The sequence below is a fragment of the Artemia sp. Qi Xiang Cuo genome, chromosome 11 (genome assembly GCF_049724085.1).
Source record: "Artemia sp. Qi Xiang Cuo chromosome 11, ASM4972408v1, whole genome shotgun sequence".
In the NCBI taxonomy this organism is placed as follows: Eukaryota; Metazoa; Arthropoda; class Branchiopoda; order Anostraca; family Artemiidae; genus Artemia; species Artemia sp. Qi Xiang Cuo.
This window is the reverse complement of record NC_142804.1, coordinates 48,109,065-48,130,850: the sequence shown is the minus strand read 5'-3', so window position 1 is coordinate 48,130,850 and position 21,786 is coordinate 48,109,065. Positions and strand designations below refer to the sequence as shown.

General features: G+C 34.8%; 1 protein-coding gene across 2 annotated transcripts in view; it reads left to right on the top strand.

Annotated features, from left to right (window-relative positions):
• Nucleotides 1-21,786, top strand: part of LOC148947071 (tyrosine-protein kinase transmembrane receptor Ror-like) — a 42,218-nt gene that overhangs the window by 4,529 nt on the left and 15,903 nt on the right. The window contains exons 1-4 of one of the 2 annotated variants that reach the window (XM_089097245.1): nucleotides 3,777-3,909; nucleotides 7,707-7,868; nucleotides 11,658-11,770; nucleotides 18,254-18,427. In XM_089097245.1, the coding sequence (XP_088953371.1) occupies nucleotides 7,814-7,868; nucleotides 11,658-11,770; nucleotides 18,254-18,427 (342 nt within the window). In that variant the 5' untranslated portion in view covers nucleotides 3,777-3,909; nucleotides 7,707-7,813. Of the gene's footprint in view, nucleotides 1-2,215; nucleotides 2,372-3,731; nucleotides 3,910-7,706; nucleotides 7,869-11,657; nucleotides 11,771-18,253; nucleotides 18,428-21,786 lie in introns of those variants that run through there. The other variant, XM_089097246.1, reaches the window with a different exon arrangement.

Sequence of the window (21,786 nt, the reverse complement as noted above, 5' to 3'; positions counted from 1 at the left end):
AGCCAAAACGGACAGAAATTCCTATGAATAATGACGTTCTCGCCTTTAGAAGACTCAGGGGGTGTTAAAATTTCTCCTGTTTGAGGTAATTTCTGTTTGTTCTAAGTTTGACTTGCTTATTAGTTTTAATTTCTGTTTGTATTGGGTCTTATTTATTCGCCGACAGTGATTTCTGCTCTTTTAAGTTTTAACTATTATTTGACTTTAAATCTGTTTGTATTTGTTTTAATCTGTTTGTTGTTTGTATTTACTTTTCTTTGGAAAATTTCTATTCAATTTTTTTTTTAATTTGTTTTCATTTTTAATTGAAATTATTTTTATTGCTTGATAAAAGAAATATTTGCAAAGTTTTACTTGGTTTTTCTGCTTAACAATTAAGAATTTGGCTTGCTATTTATATTTTGGAAAAAGTTTTGCAACACGTTCTAAGAATAGTTACATGATAGGATTTTGGATGGGTGGGGAGGGGGAATATTATTAAAATAAATGGATTGAAAATACACATAATGTTTGGCCTTCTATTGGGCTGAAGCCGTACCCACTCCCATCCACAACCTTGAATGTAAATGACTATTGATAGACTGTTTAATTATAAGAATCATATTGTGTTGTATTTTATTGACTTTTAAGAAGAAAAACAAGATTTTAGGCCATGTAAAACAATAATATTTACGCTCACATACATAGTCAATGAAACCCTATTCTAAGAATCGGTACGACAAGTTTTTTTCCCAAACATTTGTTGTGCTCGATAAGCTCCCTTTGGACCATCCAAGTCAAACTTTAAAATCTACAAGATCACCAGACGACCAATATTCCCTCAAAGTTTCAGCTGCATTTCTTAAGGCATTAATTTATACCCTTAGCCGGGCCTAAGATATTGCAGAAATGCAATCTTGACAACTTGGATACATATTGTTTCTTCTGATTTGATTGAACATCCACGTCAAATCTCCCTGAAATTTTCAATTTAATACCATTAGCCGTTCCTAAGATATTGTGGATACACCCTTTTGACAAAGTGTATGCATACATCTTCTTTTGATTCAGTTCATCGCCCAACGTCCCCGTAAATATTTCTAGGAAGTTTCTGTTTAATCTCCTTAGCTTTTTCTGTAATATTGCATATATACCTTTTTGACAACATGGGTGTATATAGCGTCTTTGGATTTATTTCAACATTTCCCTTAATTTTCCTTGAAATTTCAAGTTAATACTCTAAGTCATTCCGGAGAAATTGCAGATGCCCCATTTTGACTTCCTGGGTGCGCTTACCGTCATTTGATTTGGTCCAATATCCCCTTGAACGTTTTCCTGAAAGTTTCAACTTAATATCTAAACCTTCTCCTGAGAAACTACAGATACGGACTTTTGACAACCTGGAAACATATACCGTATTTTGCTTTAGTTCAATATCTCCCTCGTCAATCCCTGAAAAGTTCAACATAATGGCCTTAGCCATACTCTGATATATTGCGAATACGCCCTTTCTACAGCCTGGATTCACATTGTTTCTTTTGATGTACGTGAACCGCTACTGCTAATACTAATAACTCACTGCAGCACCTGGCCGCCTGATGCCAACATAGCTACGCACACTCCTCCCCAATTCCAATTTTTTAGAAGCGTCCCTCGTTGCACCCTCACAAGAAGTTCCCATTTCTCTTAAATCTTTCCTTACGATATCCTCCAACCCATTCGAGGACGAGCTGCTTAATCGAGAGACTTGAAAATTAATCAGGGACTTAATTGAGTTTCTACTCTATTTTCTGTCAAAAATGGGCGTAAAAGATTACAAATAACACCGTGAATTACAATTCATGAAACAAAAGCTATTTGTTTACAAGCTTAACATTTCTTTTTCCAATTTTGGATCCCAAGTTTCAGGCATGTTAGCAGGAATTTTTTTTAGGGGGGATGGGGAATAATACAAGGAGTGTCTTGGGTTAGCTCGATAACAGAAGTTTTTTATAATTTGCATAGGAAGTAGCCGGAAATCCCAGAACATTTTGGAATTCAGAGAGGTGGCGGGCTCTGAAGCCCTCCCCTCGCGTACGTTCCTACCAAGCCTTTTTTCAAGATTTTATTATAGATTTCTTTAATCTTAATGTTCACTGAAAAAGGGTTGATTAATGTCAAGTAAAATATTTGTATAATTGCTGAGTTATGTAACTGTCTTGCTTGCATGCAAGTTATTTCCTTCTATTATTTCTAGGAAGAAGATTCCACCGCAACGACTGACCACGATGGTTTAACTGCCGTTTTGGCCGTGTTTTTACTATTATCTTTTGTTGCTCTATCTATTGTTGGTTCTGGTTTTTGGTTGAAAACAAGAAGAAGGAAGAAAGAAGCACAGATGTTTGTTGATACTGTAAGTTCTCAAAATTGTGTTTCTTAGATGGGAAAATTTTATTCGAAGACGGACTAATTTTGAAATATGACATCATTTTCAGATTTTTCCAGACTTATCGATGAGAACAAACACTTAGTTTGGGGTTACGAAAACTGTGACCCCCCCCCCATATCTTGGCTGGAAGAGATACATGAACAAGCTTCTCTAGAAGAAGATGGACTCATATAAGTCGTAACAATTAAACTACTGAAGCCTGAAACGTGACAATTCTTATACATCAATTCTGGAAGCATCCTGTAAGAAAATTTAAAATTTATTATTACAGAAGAAAAGAAAAGATGGGGAAGTAGGCCATTTTCGAGAACCAATGGCCCGTCCTACCGAGTACGGCGAGCGTGTTGCGTAGTTGGAGCCGAAAACGAGGTCACGAAGCAGAATTTTCTTTAAGCAGAGAGCCAGAAAGCTGACTTTTTGTCTATAAAAGAGAATTGGCATGATTAGTGTGAATAACTAACGTATATCAATTTTTTGCTGGACATAACGTTGGTATAGATGGCGTCGGTAATGATTGTAAGATGGCGCTTTAAAAGCTGCTTCTGTGTTTGAACCGGTAAACAATATAGCCCCTTAGCTAGCCTGTTAAAACATAAGTTAAAGCCACTACGGGGTTGTTGCCTCCCGCTCATCTGTTGAAGCATTCCAAACTTTTATATAAGAAAAAAGTTTTTTTTTTCTGTTTGTGGAGTGAATTTTAATAATATAAAACAACCAAACATAATACTTTTTCCTAAAAGCGTCAACATAAATGTTACGCTCTCATAAATCGGAAAGGAGCATATAATTGAAAATAAATATGATCCAACACATACAAACATTTCTCACATTCAAAAAAATGACATTTTTACTAAAATCCTCAAATTTTTCTTCCTTTTGCATTTCATGGCTTGCAAAAAGCATATTATAGGTACGTAGGTGATAATATACTTCGGAGGGAGGCTCTGACATATTGTAAGTGTGGTAGGTATTTCCGTCAGAAGTCCGTAAAGGCAGGTGGATTATGCAAGAAATATAGAAAACAGAGGAAGAGGAGTTGTAAAATTCTGCTTCTTTTGGTTGGAGAACGCTGAGAGCCCTCCCCCCTACGTACACTACATATGAAGAACTTTTCAATACTTTATGTCATGGTGAATATGAAATATGAAGTGTCCACTGGATAGCTACAATAGGGTAAAACATATATAAGTATGGTAAAATCCAGCAAAAAAAAAAAAAAAAAAAAAAAAAAAAAAAAAAAATTACTGCCGCTTTAGATACGACTTGAATTATATTTTGGTAAGCCACAGAGTTTTCAATTAACATCTTTTAATATGTTTTTTAGAACACATCTGTTGATTCAGGGGCTAAAGTTGACCCACAAGACTGTGTATTTAATCCTAGCTATGGACTTATAGAAGAGACAGAGGATTTAAACGTTTCCCAAGTGGCACGGTTGCCGCGAGAAAATTTAACACTTCTCAGCAAATTAGGTGAAGGATGTTTCGGAGTCGTTTTCAAATGTAATTCACCAAAATATTAGTCTTATTATTAACTGTAGCTATTAAAGTGGTTCTCAAATTAATACTTAGAATCTAACGCCACGTATCTTATTTGCAGTGGCGTAATTTTGTCAGAATCTTGGGGGGGGGGGGTAAAGTTGAAGCCAATTTTCCCAAATCAAGTGAAAATGACAGTAAAAACTGAAAAATCAGCGATTTGGCGCCATGAAACTACTATATAGTACTATAAAAGTACTGTAAAGATACTTTATAGCACTATAAAGGTAAATATATACCAAAGTGATCCGTTTCTGTTGATGCTTAAATTATCCCGGCTTATCCTTCCGAAATTGATTTTCATCTCCCTTAACCCCCTAATAAGACTGCTAATGATTTGAAGTTGTACCTTGCTTCCATCGTGCAAAGTCTCCCCTCTTTCACTGGCTCAAGTTCAACTATTCCTCCCAATTCTTCCTTCCCCTTTATTTCTCCCTCTGATGTTATAAATAAAATTCTTAAGCTTAGAAAATCAAGTATTTGTCCCTTGGACATCCCAGTTGACTTAATTAAAGCCTTTTCGGACAAAATTGCTGAGGCTTTATCAAATATTTTCAACCACATCACAAAATTTGGTAAATTCCCAAGTTGCTGGAAACAAGGTTTTATAACAACTGTCCCTAAAAAATGCACCAGTCTGACTTTCGCCAATATTCGCCCCATTATGCTCACTTCTGTTTTTTCCAAACTTTATGAAGGTTTCCTCTGTAACTGGCTTAAGGATAAAATTTGTCCGCGTTTTGACACCCGGCAGTTTGGTAACTTAAAGGAAACTTCTACCACCCATTACCTTGTGCACTTAATGCATACCATCGTAAGTAACCTTGATAAACCAAATATTTGGCTGAACCTTGTCTTAGTTGATTTCCAAAAGGCTTTTGACCTGGTTGACAACACCACCCTAATTCGTTCACTACTGGTTAACTTTAAACTTGATCCTCTGTTAGTAAATATTGTTATATCGTTTCTTTCAAATAGATCTCAAGTTGTTAAATACAAAAATATTTTCTCTAACCCCCTCCCTATATATTGTGAAATTCCTCAAGGAACCTTATTGGGACCACTTTTATTTCTAGTCATAATTAACGATATTGGTAAGGACTTCCCCCAAAGGTGGAAATACGTGGATGAGTTGTCGATCCTCGAAGTATGTCACAGGAATATTAAAAGTGACCCCCTTGAAATTCTAACCCACATTTCGGATGAAGCAAAGAACCTAAATATGAAAGTAAATTCCACTGAATCAAATATAATGACGATAAATTTCTTGAAATCTACTCCCGCCTTCCTTGACTCTATCCCCCCAGATATTTCTGTGTCTTCCTTTAAATTACTTGGGGTTACAATTTCCTCTAATTTAAAGTGAGATATACTCGTGAAAGATATTGTCCCTAGAGCTAATGCGTCCATGTCTCTCCTTAAGCTCTTGAATAAATTTAACATCCCCCCATCCCATTCTTTAAGGATTTATACTTCCTTTGTCCACCCGCATCTTGAATATGCTTGTCCAGTTTTGCATTCTGGCATCTCCCGTGATGAATCAGATAAAATTGAATCTATTCAAAAAAGAGCCCTAAGAATAATTTTTACAGAAACTTTGGTACCATATTCACTCCTTCTAAAAAGTTCAAGCTGGAAACTCATGAGCACAGGAGAGGAATGTTGTGCCTCCGTTTTGCAAAAAATGCAATAATAAACCCTCGCACGGAAAACATTTTCCCCAAAAGACACTTCGCATCCAGACACCGCCTGCCACGTACTGTTTCTGAAACCGTCCCTATCTTGTCCCCCATCCGTTGTTTAACCTCCAGATATAAAAAAAACCTTTGTCCCCTTCATTACTGATCAAATAAACCACTAGTTGTTTTTTTTTTTTTTTTTTTTTTTTTTTTTTTTTTTTTTTTTTGTACTGGTGATAGCCATGCATGTGTCTGTTTGGTTCTTCCATTCCCTCTCCTTTTTATATACTCTCTTTTAAACCTTTTTAACACTATTTTTATCTCAATTTTTTTTTTGGTTTTGTTTTAGTTTGTGCCTTTTTAACTGCCTTACATTTGACACTTTTTTGTTTTTTAGACTAATGAATGGCTTTGCCTTTCTGATATTGTCGTTTTTGGCATTGTTTAGCCAGTTTTTTAGTTGTTGTACTATTTCTATGCTTTTTTTTATTATATGACCCCGAAATGCGAATTCGGCCCTTCGGGGCTTGTGATAGTCATTTTTTTGAAATAAATATCTTATCTTATCATCTTATATCTTAGTTTTGACAAGATTCTTGAAGACATTAAATTTCAGCCTGGCAGGGCAAAATTTGTTCTGTGGGGGGGGGGGGGGCAAACCGAGGTCTTTGAGGGGCAGTTGCCCCTTCTGCCCCATAGAAAATTACGCCTTTACTTATTTGTGTAAGCTATCTGAAGTTCAGCTGAAGATAATCAGTAAATCAGAAACCACTTTGCATACTTAGGCTGATGGCGTGTTCTAGTTCAATTGGTTCAGGTGATGGTTCCTGAGCTATATGAACGCTGGGTAAAAATTCCTTGTATCTTTGATATTAACTTTGCCCAAAGCATAATAAATACCAAAAGAAGATTTAAAGTATGAATATTTTCTGCAATAACAAGACAGAGAATACAGATAAGATCAATTTTTCAGTTTTTCTATCTATCTTATTGCTATCAGAACATTTTTGTTTCGGTTTCGGTTTTAAATGAATAAAGATGGAACTACTATATTCCTAAAAAAGGTAGTTTTAGTAACTGTTTCAACCAGTTTATTTTAATCCAGTTAAAGCTACAAAAAAAAACATTAACCACCAAAGGAGAGCATCGCTCCTAAAGTTGAGTAAATAAATAGTGGGGTATACACCAACACATCCCGTCGTAACGATAATAATAACAAAAATATTATAAATTGGTTAACCAAACAAATAAAATAAGGAAAAAGCCAAAAAAAAGAAAAAAAAATGCTGGACAAAAGGTGCTTGGGAGGCTAACCCAACATGGGGATACAAAATAAACACACACAAAAAAAGTATTATATACTTTAATATTCTATTATCCTTGTTGAATAAGCAATCTTTAATGTTTCCTTGTTTAGCTTCTAATAGGGTACTTATTGAGCTCGTATTGCGATTCAGACTTTATCAGCTGCCTTCATTTTATAAGACATACTAAAATTCTAATCGTTTTAATTTTAAAATGATGTACTGCTTTTCTTGGGTTCTATTTTCAATGAAGATAAAGACTGAATTTTGTACATTCTGGTCGTTCTTCTGCAAGATGGCAGCACAACAATGGCTATTAGAACGGAAAGTTTTATTCCGTCATTATAAAACAGGGGTGGATTATTTGTGGAAAATATTACGAAGTTATACTGATAAGAATGAAATAAGCATTATTCTATTTTTTAGCTAGTTCAGGATGGGGATACTCTTGCAAGACTACCCAATTTAAGTTGTAATTTATATTCACCTAATTACAAGCATATGTTAATTAATTTACACTTAAATAGAAAAATTTAAATCAAAATATGACATCACAAACGGGGCTGTTAAATTTATAAGAGTACCCGTAGGCTATCTGAATGATTAGAACGAAGTAAGACTATTACTGTCTTACTTCTATTACTGTCTTACGACTCTTACTAGTGCTATTACTGTCACTAGTTCAGAAAAGGGATACTCCTTCACGACTGCTTAATTTCAGACATAACTTAGGTTCACCCAATTACAAGTAAATATTCAATAATTTATACTTTAATAGGAAAATTGGCATCAAAAGATGGCTGCAAAAACGTGGCCGTTAAAATTTTGAAGAGCAGGTACACAGATTCAGCGGCTGCTGATGGCATTCTACGAGAAGCACATGTAATGTCCACGTTCTCTCATCAAAATATCATCAATTTTTTGGGTTTAGTTCATCAAGGTAATATTTTCTATTTTATTTATATTTGATTTTTATTTATTCATAAAATGAATAGAAATAAATGTATTATATAATTTAAATCTATTTATTTTGAGGAAAGACAATTTTATTCTGAAAAATGTGTCTTCTTGAATAACTTCAAAAACCTGTTACACAAAAGGAGTTAATAAGCCCAACAAATAATTGTATTTAAAGTTTCTTTTAAGCAAAGTGGAAGCACATATTTGCAGAGAAGAGACGAAAGAGCTTAAAAAGTAAGACAAAGATTCTTTTGGTTAAAAAACGATGTTATTTTTAACATTTTCTAATTTTTTCAAGGGGTTCTCTCTCTCAAAAAGTCTTACAACTTCAGTGACTTTGTTTATGGCTCCTATAATTGTTCATATAATTCGCCTAATCTTTTTTGAATCTGCATCTTGACTTGCTTGACTTAATTTTCCTGCTGAATTACGTGACATTCTTGCCTTAATTAGAAAGTGATGTAGACTGTCGGACCATCTTGCTCCAGGGGGAGCACGTGTTTGTTTCCATTCAGTGACCACAAGGTTAAAATCGAATACGATACGACAAGTTTTTTTTTGTGACATTCGGAGAAGGTGGCCGTACCATCTCAGTGTACATTTTGCAACTTGCAGGGAGAATGGAACCTGCATTGTACGGGACAGGAAGTTGGTGTAACTGACAATATCATACGAACGATATCCCTCTATCTTTCGAAGTCATTTGCTTTAGATTATTTCAAGCATTCTCAAATTCTTGGTGGCTGCTGGCCAAGTTTCTGTGCCATAGAGTAGCAACAGATGCATTAAATATTCGCATCTTTTTAAGACGGTTGACAAGAGGGTTGCACCAAATGCTATTAAATTTCCTTAGGATAGAAGCTGCCTTAGCAATTCTTGCATTGACTTCGCTCTCGACTGATCCATCGCTTGACAGAATGGAGCCAACGTACGTGAAATCCTTCACCACTGCTACTTGATTTTGGCATACTTCGACTGTAAGAGGGGGATGATGAGGCAGTTGCGGATCAATGAACATAATTTTTGTTTTTTTCTCCAGTTACTGTTGAGCCCAATCTTGCAAGCGTCTTCTCTCATAACGGTCCAAGCGGCTCGAAGTTCTTCGAGGGTGAAGAACAGATGCAAAATATGTATCTGCCACAAGTCGAATCCACTTGTGCTAATGAATGCACCAAAATTTAATGCACAAAGTTTTTTGGGGAAGATATCCTATTCCACTTCGAAAGAACACAAAAACTTATACTTCACGAATTCAACTCTACATGTAAGAGTAGGATAGAATAAGAGGCACTTAATAGGGCGTGATGAACTCTCTGGGAAGGATCTCTCACCTTTTAGGAAAGCGTTCTGCTTGAGAAATCCTCTTACCTAAAGTCATGACTGTAGTCATGGGTTTGGCCTACCTGCAGATCCTTAAGTAAAGGTCCAAAAACCCTTTGCTAAGGAGCCGATGTAATAGCAATAACAGTTTAATACAAAACATAGGTGCAAGCTTCTTACAATTCTCTTCGAAATGAAAGACTAGAAAATGCATCAACTCCATGAAAAATAATCATGTTCTTTCTTGAATGACTCTACATCTGGGCTATTTACAATTGATGAGGGTAGACTATTTTACTTGCTGATGACCCGGTTGGAGAAAGTCCATCTTTTGATATCCTCGAAGAAGTGTCTACCATGCAGTTTAAATTGATGGCCTTGTAGACTTGATGTACTGAACTGTAGAATGCCGGGGCGCAATGTTATCTTAAAAGTGTCCTTTGCAGATCCTGTAATTTTCAATCATGTTCCCACGATAAAAACGGTAAGCCGAAGTTGTTAGTTAGAGCCTCCATAGCCGTTCTTTATAAGGGAGGTGAGATAACCACTCAAAATTACCACTAAAAATTTTATGCAGGTTCGTCCATCATCATTACAGCCGTCTTGATAAAGAAGGGAAAAGTGCTGTGGTGGATACAGACACATGATAAAGCAACACCCAGTCAAAGGATGAGACATAATCTTTGGGGTATGCAGCTTTTTAATGGCTATCTTGATCAAGTTATCGTCGGATTCCACTTTACATGCTTATGGTTAGACGTGGAGGGATCCAAAGTACATGCCAAATTGATAATGACAATATGAAAAATTGTGCGGAGAATTCTCCATATGAAATGGAGTGCTCACTAGATCTATTTTGAAAGGCCAAAGACTTGATGCCGAAAATTAACCCCAGCATACAATTAAAAAAACCCATCTCTAGCAAGTTCTAGATGTACTGCTTCAGTGTTTTTGCGCATAATAATGTGCATCTGTTATGTTTTCGGTGCCACATATAGCATAAAATGTATTAGAGCTTGCAAAGAATGCAAGAAGAGAAGCTGTCAGAACTCAATGACAGTTAGTAGTAGCAAAAAATAAGAACAAGAACACAGTATATCTTAGGTGGCCCCATTCCGCTTCTGGTGATTTGTGCCCTTTCTTACCTGTCCTGTGAAAGAAAGAAGAGATACTGAGGTGAAAATTTCAAATTCGCTTTTTATTTTATTGTCTTTATAAACCTACTGTCTACATTTCCGGCTCTATTTTATTTCACAAGTGCGTCAAGTCAGACAAGGACGCAGGGGGAGAGGTAGGAAGGGCCTTCAGTGGCAAGCCCCCACTCTGCATCCCTGTTATAATTTCTGCATCAATACCTCATTGGGCCTTAAAATGGACTTGCACTTAAAGTACCAAGCACATCAAAATAGAAAGATCCCTCCCCTCCCCCCTTGGACACGTCCCAGGTCTATTCATACCTGAAAACTGCAATTTTCTAAAATCCCTCTTCTGGTTGTTTCAAAATTATGAAGTTTTTCGGCAGTATCACATTTTGTCAGAGTGGCCACATTGAACCGTGAAAATAAAAAAAGCGAAACTAGTAAGTTGAATTTGACGACATTTTTCGTCCATAAAATACCAACATCAAAAGTCTGTTGATTCCAAAGACAGCTAAACCGTCAAAGGAAACCTTCTCCTTCTTCAGCTGTTTGGTGCCATATGGTTTTAGCTATTTTTCCTAAATTTTCACCTACGTTTCTTTTTTCAAACTTCTGCCCGCTGCTGCCAAAGACTGCATGACTGCATAAAGAGATGTGTTAAGGAGGTCTGTATTTTAGAAGTATCCCGGTATTTCCTAATTTTTTAAGATATAGGAGTTTTAGGCTGTGTAAGTTCCAACCTAACCAGTTTAAACAGTCCTATTTCAGTTTGGCTCTCCTTGGTACTTCAACTTTTGACTTCAATTTCGTCATTGCTATTATTACTACAACTACTATTAACTCCTCCTACGCTCAGAAAAATGGAAGAAGATTTGGTAAATGTTATCCAGAGAAAATGCCTATGGATTGTTTTGGGTATCCGGTTGACTGACCGTATTTCAAACAATAGACTGTATGAAAAGTGTGGTTCAGTCCCGCTTTCTGGGACTATAATAAGAGAAAGGTTGAGATGGAAAGGGCACTTTCTGCGGATGAAGGATGACAAATTGCCAAAGATTGGCCTTTTTGGCCAACCGCCTAGGGCTAAACGGAAAGCAGGTCGTCCGCAGTTGGGGTGAGAGAATGTCGTAAAGAAAGATTTAGGGGAAATGGGAACTTCCTGGGAGGGTGTAAAAAGGGAAGCTTTAAATAGGTTAGGACGGAGGAGGAGTGTGCGTATCTGTGTTGGCCTCTCGTCATCGGGTAAATAATATTTAGGTAATAACGACTAGAAACGCTCCTAATTTTACAAAAGCTAATTTTTGTTGCAGGCTCTGTACCATGGCTTGTATTTGAGTTCATGGCCTATGGTGACCTTTCAAAAATACTACGTGCAGAAACCCCTTTATTGGGAGATGACAAGTCATTTGTATCGTTACAACAGGTAATTTTCCTCTCTATTTTTTGAAGATAAATTTGATTTATGTTTTATATCCTTGTGAAAGAATTGGTAATCACCCATGCCGTTGTCCGTTTTCTGAGAGTTTTATCGAACCAAGAAGTCCAAATGTTTGAGTTGTGTTGATTCGATGCAAAAAACCATATTGTACATTAACAAAAACAAGGCAAATTATAGCTGAGAGTTGATTCTGTTGGCAAGATGGGCGTTCATCATTTATTCATCCGCATGCACAATTTAGTATAATATCGAATTTTACTCCACTTTACCAGCAAAAAAAAAACGTCAAATGTGACGAAAAATGTTAATTTTTTGTATTGTTTTTTGTCTGTTTAAAAAAACAGGTTTTCATCCTCGCTTCAGAACATCCTCTCATCCCTCCTAGTATTTGAATATAGTAAGAAAAATGAAACAAAACTTGTTTGCATCGAATCGTGGGGTCTAAAATAAGCCTATAACTTTTTTTTCTCCAAACGAATTCAAACACAGCATGGAGAGTGGGTCCAGGAACCCCCCACTAAGACAAAACTTTTAAAAAATCTATTGCCACTTTGAATCTTCTAACTCATTGTTGACCTCAAAATTCTTATAAAACACCTTTCTTAAATCACAATTACTTTAAAAGGTCCTAGTAAAGGTCCTAGTAAAAGGTCCTAATTAAAAGGTCCTAGGCCTTATATAAAAGCTAGATGATTTTGTAATTTATCAAATTGGTATTATTTGTCATCGCGAACCAAATGTTGATGAGAAATAAGTATAAAAAAATAATGTAGTCACAACATAATCAGCAATTTTTTCTTATGTAGCATAGAAAAATTGCGTTCTGACAAAACTTTCTGAAGGGTAACTTAACAAAAAACAACGTTACCAAAAATTTAGAAAATCTAAGTTACTTTTAGGAAGATTTCAAAGAACCACAATTGCCTTTTGAAGTTTGTTGGAACCCCAGCGTGTTTTGAAGCTGAGATTGTGAATAACCATTTACTCTCAATCCTTTACTAATCCTTTACTAATGAAGGCTATAGGTGGGGGGGACAGAAGAGAAATTAAGCTGATGTTGACTCTTAAATTCAGTAAATATAAACTAAATATTCAGTGACAGAATTAAAGGTGTATTTTCAAATTCTCTCTTTATTCCGCGTATGGAGTACCTAGGTGGGTGGAGGAACTTATTATTCATTTCTGTGTCTCTCTATCATTTCTGCTTCACTCTTCGGGATTTTTCCGTAGCTCGTACACTCCTCTTTATTCCAAGGAATTAAGATTTAAACCTTACAGAAATTTGCAACGTTTTAGATTCTATATCAGGTCTAAACTCGAACTTATTTGCTTATTCTAGGAATTGATTTAATTGAAAAAAGAAAATTAGAATATTCTGTAAATAGAAAACACACCAGAATGTTAAATTATTCTGTAAATAGGAAACGTACCAGAATATTCTAGAAATAAAGCTAGAAAATTTTAATAAAAAACGAAAAGTGTAACATATTAGCTATATTTTTTAAAGATTATATTAATTCTAATAAGTTTCTCTTTTTGAAAGGCAGGCTGATTTACCCAATTTGCGCCTCAGCTGAGTGCATTTCTGTTAATCATTAATTAATAATTGTTAATTCTGTTAATTAATAATTGCGCTAGGACTTCCCTTTGATTAAGCATATTCTTTTATGTGATGATGCTAATGAATGATTAAGCGACTTTTCATGTATATAGGCTAACTTGTTTCTTTTCTTTGGAAGGCCGTGCTGCCGTGCAAAGTACAAAAAAACGTATCAGATTAAGCTGTGAGTCTTAATTTTGCAGCTTAATTTTTGCTGATTTTTCACCAACGTTTCTTTTTTTAAATTAAATGAAGAAAAGTTTTTTACAACTTTTAAACTTAAAACGAACAGAAATTATTATGTATATGTTGGGATTCGCCCCCTCGTCAATGCCTCGCTCTTTACGCTGAAGTTCGAGTTTTTTTCCAATTCTTTAAGAATAACCCTGAATCAAAAAGACCGTTTAATGAGAATAAATAGCTCTTTCGAAAATACTAAAAAAAATTCAGCGTAAAGAGCGAGGTATTGAAGAGGGGTTGAACCCCCTCATATATGTAATAATTTCTGTTCGTTTTAAGATTTAATGTTGCTCCTTACTGTCAGTCGAAAAAACTTGATTTTTTAATTTAATTTCTTATCGTTTTTTAAAATTTTACTGGGAAGTCCGGCGTCCCCTTCATGGAAAAGTCTCCTCCCCCATGAAAAATTTCTCCATGGAAGGATCCTCCCACGTAACCCTCTTTTTATATTAGGTCTTTTTATTATGCGTGCAGTAAAGAAAAAAAAGGAGTCTGACGACATTGTTTAAGAAATCTAAATAATTCAAATATGAACGAGAACAAGGCTGTTGATTCATACCCATTGACCTAAAAGCATTATAACTTCTAAAAATACTTTATTTAAAGAAAGAAAAACGAGCAAAAATGGGGCTTTTATAGGCCAAATGAAAATACTGAAAAAACACAATAAAGTGAATATTTCGAGAGGACAAACGCCTCTCTTCTTCAGCGCAAAACAAAATAATGTATCCAAGGAAAGTGCCGAAGAAAAAAACAACAAAACACACGCGAAAAGTCAATATGATAAGAACCAAAACACGAAAGTAAAAACCAAAAACTTAAAAGATGAATGAAATCCAATCTTAAAAGATGAACGAAACGATGTATCAATAAAAGCCAAAAATTATAAGAATTAAAACCAAATACCTAACAACCATAAAAGCGAGTTATTTGCCAATATGCGATTTGCACAAAATCCAAAAAATTATGAACTGCCATCGACTGATACTAGCGAACAACTGAAAAATAAAAGAAAAGAAAACAATCCATTCACTCAAAAACAAAATGAACCAGCAATTAAATAAGTTGGAGAACTATGACATCTGATTTCGGATTTAAATTATTGCATTTCTTGCAGACACCATTTGAAACCTAAGGGGTTGTTGACGTGTTTGATTATATGACTGGGAAATTAGTTCAAGGTTTATTTCAGGGATTACTAAAGTATCGGCTTCTCTTTTGAGAAAACCGAAATATGACTCGTTTATTCTTAAATCACCGGAATCTCTGTTTAAAGCTAGACCTAAATGTTGGTATTTGTAAATTTCAACAGCTTCTCTGTAGTGCTGGACAATACCTTTGTCATGCGAAATTAGGCTAGCTTGATTAAACAAAATAGTATGGTCTGGTTTTTCAAAAATGTGCTCTGCAAGGGCAGAGTCAAAATTTTCTGTTTTTTTTCCGCTTTTTAAGTGTATTATTAATTGAACTAGAGGGCTGAGTTAATCAATCCATAAGTCACTTATCAGTTCTTCCGATATACCAAAGAACACACGAACAAGGAATTCTGTAGACACCGGAGTTTTCACCTATCGGGATAGGGTCTTTACCGTGATAAATTTGGGACCTGATAGTTTTTCTGGGTCTATAATAAGTGTAAATGTTATATTTTCTTAGATTTTTTGAAATGTGGTCTGAAACCCCTTTAACGTATGGGAGACCAAGGTAAACCGAATTTTCCTTTTAATTTGTGTTTTCTGTGTAACTATCTGATAATTTTTTAATGTGTTTTGCAATTACAGAATTTATTAAACTAATTGGATAACCATTCCCAAATAAAATATCTCTAAGGTGGTTGAGCTCTAAATCCAAGAAACGTGTTGAACAAACTTTCAATGCTCTATCAACTAGAGAAGTAACAACTCCTCTTTTCACAGCAGGAGAATGATTAGAGGAATAATTTAAGTAACGGTCATTATTTGTGGTTTTTTTATAGACACCGAACTCGAAACATGTATCATTTCGGTGCACCAGAACATCTAAGAAAGGAAGACGCCTTTCTACCTCTGATTCCTGAGTAAATTTAAGTTTTGGATCCAAGGAGTTGAGCAAGTGAATAAAAGAACCCAGAGACTCCTCACCATGTTCCCACAAATAAAAAATATCATCTTTAAACGAACCCAAAACTCAGGTTTACAAAAACTGCAAAATAGCCCTTTCTTCAAGGTCTTCCATGAAGAGCACATTTTTGAAAACCCAGACCATACTATTTTGTTTAATCAAGCTAGCCTAATTTCGCATGACAAAGGTGTTGTCCAGCACTACAGAGAAGCTGTTGAAATTTACAAATACCAACATTTAGGTCTAGCTTTGAACAGGGATTCAGGTAATTTAAGAATAAACGAGTCATATTTCGGTTTTCTCAAAATAGAAGCCGATACTTTAGTAATCCCTGAAATAAACCTTGAACCACTTTCCCAGTCATATAATCAAACACGTGAACAACCCCTTAGGTCTCAAAGATCGTCTTCAAGAAATGCAATAATTAAAATCCGAAATCAGATGACATAGTTCTCCAACTTATTTAATTACTGGTTCGTTTTGTTTTTGAGTGAATGAATTGTTTTCTTTTCTTTTATTCCTTAGTTGTTCACTAGTATCCGTCGATGGCAGTTCATAATTTGTTGAATATTGTGCAAATCGCAGGTATTGGCGAATAACTCACTTTTATGGTTGTTATGTATTTGGTTTTAATTCTTATAATTTTTGGATTTTATTGAATTATATTAATCTTTTAATTTTTTGGTTTTTCCCTTGGTTTTTTGGTTATTTTCACATTGATTTTCCGCTTTATTTTTTTGTCGTTTTTTTCTTCGGCACTTTCCTTGGATACATTATTTCATTTCGCGCTGAAGAAGAGAGGCGTTTGTCCTCTCGAAATATTCGCTTTGTTGTTTTTTTTCAGTATTTTCATTTGGCCTTTAAAAACCCCATTTTTGCTCGTTTTTCTTTCTTTATGTTATTGCAGGCCAATGGGGTTTAAGAAATTATATATGTTATTTATTTTTTATTCTTTCCATTTCCAGTTTCTAATCCAATCAAAAAAATATTTCCAATTGGAAATGGAAATTCGTAAAAAGTAATATTAATTTTGCGCGTTGAATCCGAATGTTTTATTTGCTAATTGGTATTTTGACAAATTCATTAAATTCGTCAGAAAGGGAGCTAAGCACGAATATTCGATTATTGCATTTGTAGCAACATTAAATTTCACTCAGACTAAGGGCGTATTCAGGGTTTTCTTTTTTTTTTGGGGGGGGGAGGGGAAGCTTTTTTCGGTGAGGGGGGGGAGGGATGAAAAAACTTTACAGAGTACATCACCAATTTGTCTATATGCATTTTGTTGCTTTTTTACGGAAATGGAAATTCGTAAAAAATAATATTAATTTTGCACGTTGAATCCGAATGTTTTATTTGCTAATTGGTATTTTGACAAATTCATTAAATTCGTCAGAAAGGGAGCTAAGCACGAATATTCGATTATTGCATTTGCAGTAACATTAAATTTCACTCAGACTAAGGGTTGCTTTTACCCCTCCTGGATACGGCCTTGGCTCAGACTAGATTAAAAATCATTATACTTGAGGGTTATAATAATAGGCTAAAAAAGGTAATAAGAATTAAATAAATATTCCCCAAATTCATTTAATGAGGGACTAATATGGGGATCAACAAGTGCAAAATAAAAATATTAATCCACAGAAACTCATTATCACGATAAATTGACTAAATGTTTCCCAGCTAACTTTAATAGTTAGCTCAGAAGTACTAGAAAAACCGTTTTTGCCTGTAAGTATCATGGATTGTTACAGAAGCTTCTTCTGTCTTACGAAGACAGTTTTTCGCCGTTTTAAACTTATATAAACTGTTTCTTTCTTAGAGATATATTCCAAAAACAAAAGGATATGTAGTAAAGCTTTTGTGAATCATGCGATGATATCAGACATTTAATTACACAAACTTCCGTTACAGATATTATTTTGATTTCAAATTCTTCACCGTTATAGTGTTAATTTTATTGTCATACGCCACTTTTATGTGACCTTTTTGTGTTTTAATGGTGGAGAGGCCGTTTAAAGAAGGTGTATAAAATCTTATTCAATTTTATGTGACCTTTTTGTGTTTTAATGGTGGAGAGGCCGTTTAAAGAAGGTGTATAAAATCTTATTCAATTTTATGTGACCTTTTTGTGTTTTAATGGTGGAGAGGCCGTTTAAAGAAGGTGTATAAAATCTTATTCAATTTTATGTGACCTTTTTGTGTTTTAATGGTGGAGAGGCCGTTTAAAGAAGGTGTATAAAATCTTATTCAATTTGACCATATTCATTAAATAAACAATACAGAGAACATCAAATTTTAAGTAAAGGTAGGCAGAGAGGTGGAACTCGATACATTTCGAGCTCAACCCAGAAGATGTACACTTCTCAAAAAGAGAAAGAAGAAAAAGAATAAAAGCTCTTGAATGACAATTGATAATGGAAATTGACAATAGAAATGTACACTTCTGAAACAGAGAAAGAAAAAGAAGAAAATATTTCTGAATGACAATTAGACTTTGCAGTAACCTCGCGTTGTAAACTTTCTTTTAGGAAGATCTGTTCTCCGTTGCTTGGCAGATAGCTTCTGGAATGGAATACCTCTCTCGCCGAAGATTTGTTCACCGTGACCTTGCCTGCAGGAATTGTTTGGTCGACGAGAATTTTATTGTGAAGATTGCGGATTTTGGGATGAGCAGAGATGTTTATGCTTCAGACTATTATAAGGTTATTTGTCTCAATTAATCATAATTTCGAATATATGTGTTGCATACAACTTTTTAACAAATTGAACTATTGTACTAAGTGTTCAAAATTTAATTATCTAAACTTGAATGCTCTTATTCCCCCTCGAATAAAAGGTGGGTATATCATGTATCTTTTTTGCTCTTTAAATGCATATGAATGTGACGTTATTTACATAAAATATGTTTTCGTTTTTCAAATTAAAGCTCTAAAGTATAGTCAGCCAAAGGGTGCACTTCCTGCCCATAACCCAACAAAATATTGTCATGCCCCACCGTTGGGCCTGCACCCTACGTTGGGAATCACGGGTCTAGAGTAATAAGCTAAAACTTGCAGTGTTTGTTAAGGGGTATATTGAACTAACCAAGAGGCACTATATGGGGATGTTGAGAAGGATATTGAAATAAATGTAAACACTATGTCAATTGAGGTCATTAAAAGGATGTAACAGCCGTATCCTTAGAAGAGCTTAGAGTATTAGTTGAAAATTTAAGTGGACGTTGAGGGGAATGGTGAACCAACCAAAAGGTATTATAGGGATACTACTACTGATAATTTTACTGCTATTGGCATTAATACTTCGAAGGCTAAACATATTAAGGAACATATTTAAACATATTTAAGGAACTGTTGAAGGAGATTTTGAATTAAACTGAAACATGCTGTGTGTATGCAAACTGTCAAAAGAGTGTATCAGCAGTATCTCAAGAACAGTATGGAGTATTAGGTTGAAACTTTCAGGGCATGTTGAAGGGTGTGTTGAACTTTTAAAAATGCATTATGTGCATAGTACAACTACAAGTAATAGTAGTATACTACTGCTTTTGCTACTAGTACTACTATTATTCAGGCTAATGGTATTCATTTGTAATTTTCAGACACTGTTGAGGGGAAATGGGCTAAATAAAAACTCTATGTGTACGAGGGTTATTAAAAGGGCATATCAGCCAAATCTCAGAAACGGATAAAAATATTAAGCTGAAAATATCAGGGCATGAGGAAGGGGTGTTCAATTAGACCAAAGAGGCACAAGGTGAATATTATTACTGCTACTACTACTGATCCTATTACTGCTGTCACTAATACTACTCCTAATAATCCTACTAAAATGGACACTACTATTTCTAATGGTAACGTTATTAGTAAAACTTTTGGGGAATGGCAAGGGCAGTGTTGAACTGAATCAAAACACTGTGTACTTGTGAGTTATCCAAGGGGTGTATTAGCAATATCCCAGCAGCACCTTAGGGTATTAAGCTGAAACTTCTAGGGCTGCTAATATTACTACCAATTTTGCTAGTACTTCTACTACTACTATTACTACTACTATTGAACTAAATCAAAATAGTATACGTGCATCTAGGTTGTCAAGATATCCAGGCTAAATATCTAAAAACTGGAAAATGGTATAAAGTAGAAACTATCAGGGAAAGTTTATGCTGTTTTAAAACTAAATCAATGGGCACTATTTCCATGTTGGTTGTCAATAACTAGTCTCAGCAAAATCTCAAGAATGACAGAAGGTATTAAGTTGAAACTTTCAGCAGCGCTACTATTACTGCTTCAGGTCTTACTACTGAACTAAGCCAAAAGAGTGCTAGTGCATCCAGGTTGTCAAAACAGAATAGATAGAATGTCACATAATAGAGTATTGAGTTTTATTTCTAAGGGAAAGCTAAGCTTTGAAAAACAGCAAAATATACTATGTGGATCCGGATTTTCAAAAAGGCATATATACTATTAAAAATTGTTGAAAAATTTTGTCCAACATAATTAGCAAGCCAAAATCTGGGTTCTTATAGAGAAAAACCGAAAACATTTAGAGTATTCCTTTCTTAACCAATGAAAAAGTCAATTAAAACCAAACAGAAATGAATTTTTAAAAATGAAAGAAAGAAATTTTCCAAAGAAAAGTAGAGTTGCATTAAACCGAAGATGAGCAGAAATGAAGTCAAATAATTTTCCAAGCATAAGATCAACATAAATTACCATCAATAAATAAACGAAACACAAAACAAACAGAAATTATATTAAATAACTGAATCAAACTGAAAATAAGCAGAAACTAAGAGTAGTAGGGCTTACGCCCCTTCATGCCTTCTAAAGACTAGAACACAATTTGTACTTTACTGCATACAAAATACATTTGAAATGTATTTTCTGTTTTTTAACTTGAATAAATCCAAAATTATTAAGGTTTTCAGGAATGAATATCAGTAAATATATTAAATGTCAATCCACATTCCCTTAGCTTTTTCAGTGATCTTGGTTATGATGATGCTTTTTTCATTATTAATAGAAATAAAAGCACATAGATTGAAATAAAACTGTTTTCAATAAAATGTGAATTATTTTCTGGTCTTTAGTAGGCACGGTGGGGTGGGGGGTGCCAGCCTTACTCTTCTGAGTTTGCTCGTTTTGAGTATGGCTCGGCTATTTGTTATAATTTCTGTTCGTTTTGGGTTTTACTTATTTATTTATTTATTTATGGTAAGGGCAGAAGTAATAATAGTAGTAGCCCTGGAATTTTCAACTTGATATCCTCTGTTATTCGCGAGATATTGCTAAGATATCTTATTGACAATCAGCATGCTCGTTGTGCAGTTTAATTTTGCTTAAAGAAGCATAGTTTTTCACTGAATGCACACAGTGTGTTTTGAATTAGTTCAACATCTTCCTAAACATTCCCTGAAAGTTTCAACTTCATATCCTTAGCCTCAGTAGTAGCTGTTGTAGTAGAAGTAGCAGCGATAGTAGTAGTAGCAATGTGCGTTGAGTATCTTTTGGTTAGTTCAACATCCCTCTCCACACGCCTTGAAAGTTTCAACTTAATGCTCTAAGCTGTTCCTAAAATATTGCTTATATGCCCTTTTGACAACCTGTATGCACATAGTATGTTTTGTTTTAGTTGAAACTCCGTCTAAACATTCTTCAAAGTTTCACCTTATTACTGTTAGCCTCACTTGTAGCAGTGATTTGAGTAGCCGTAGTAGTAGTAGCAGCAGTATGCACATAGTGCCGTTTTGTTTGTTCTAAATCCACCTTAAAATACCCTGAAAGTTTCAACTTAATACTCTAAGCTGTTCCTGAAATTATTGCTGATACACCCTTTGACAATCTACAAGCTTACAGTGTGTTTTAACTTAGTTCCACATCCACTGAAAACTTCCCCTTAATACATTTAACTTCATTAGTAGTAATAGCTGTAGTATCTAGCTGCCTAAGTAAAGAACGAGGTGAGCACAATGTATGTTTTTTTTTCAGACCAGGACACTTCGTATCGAAGGAGATGTCGTAGAAACTTCGAAAAGGGCTCATTCGATTAGAAATATGAAAAAGCT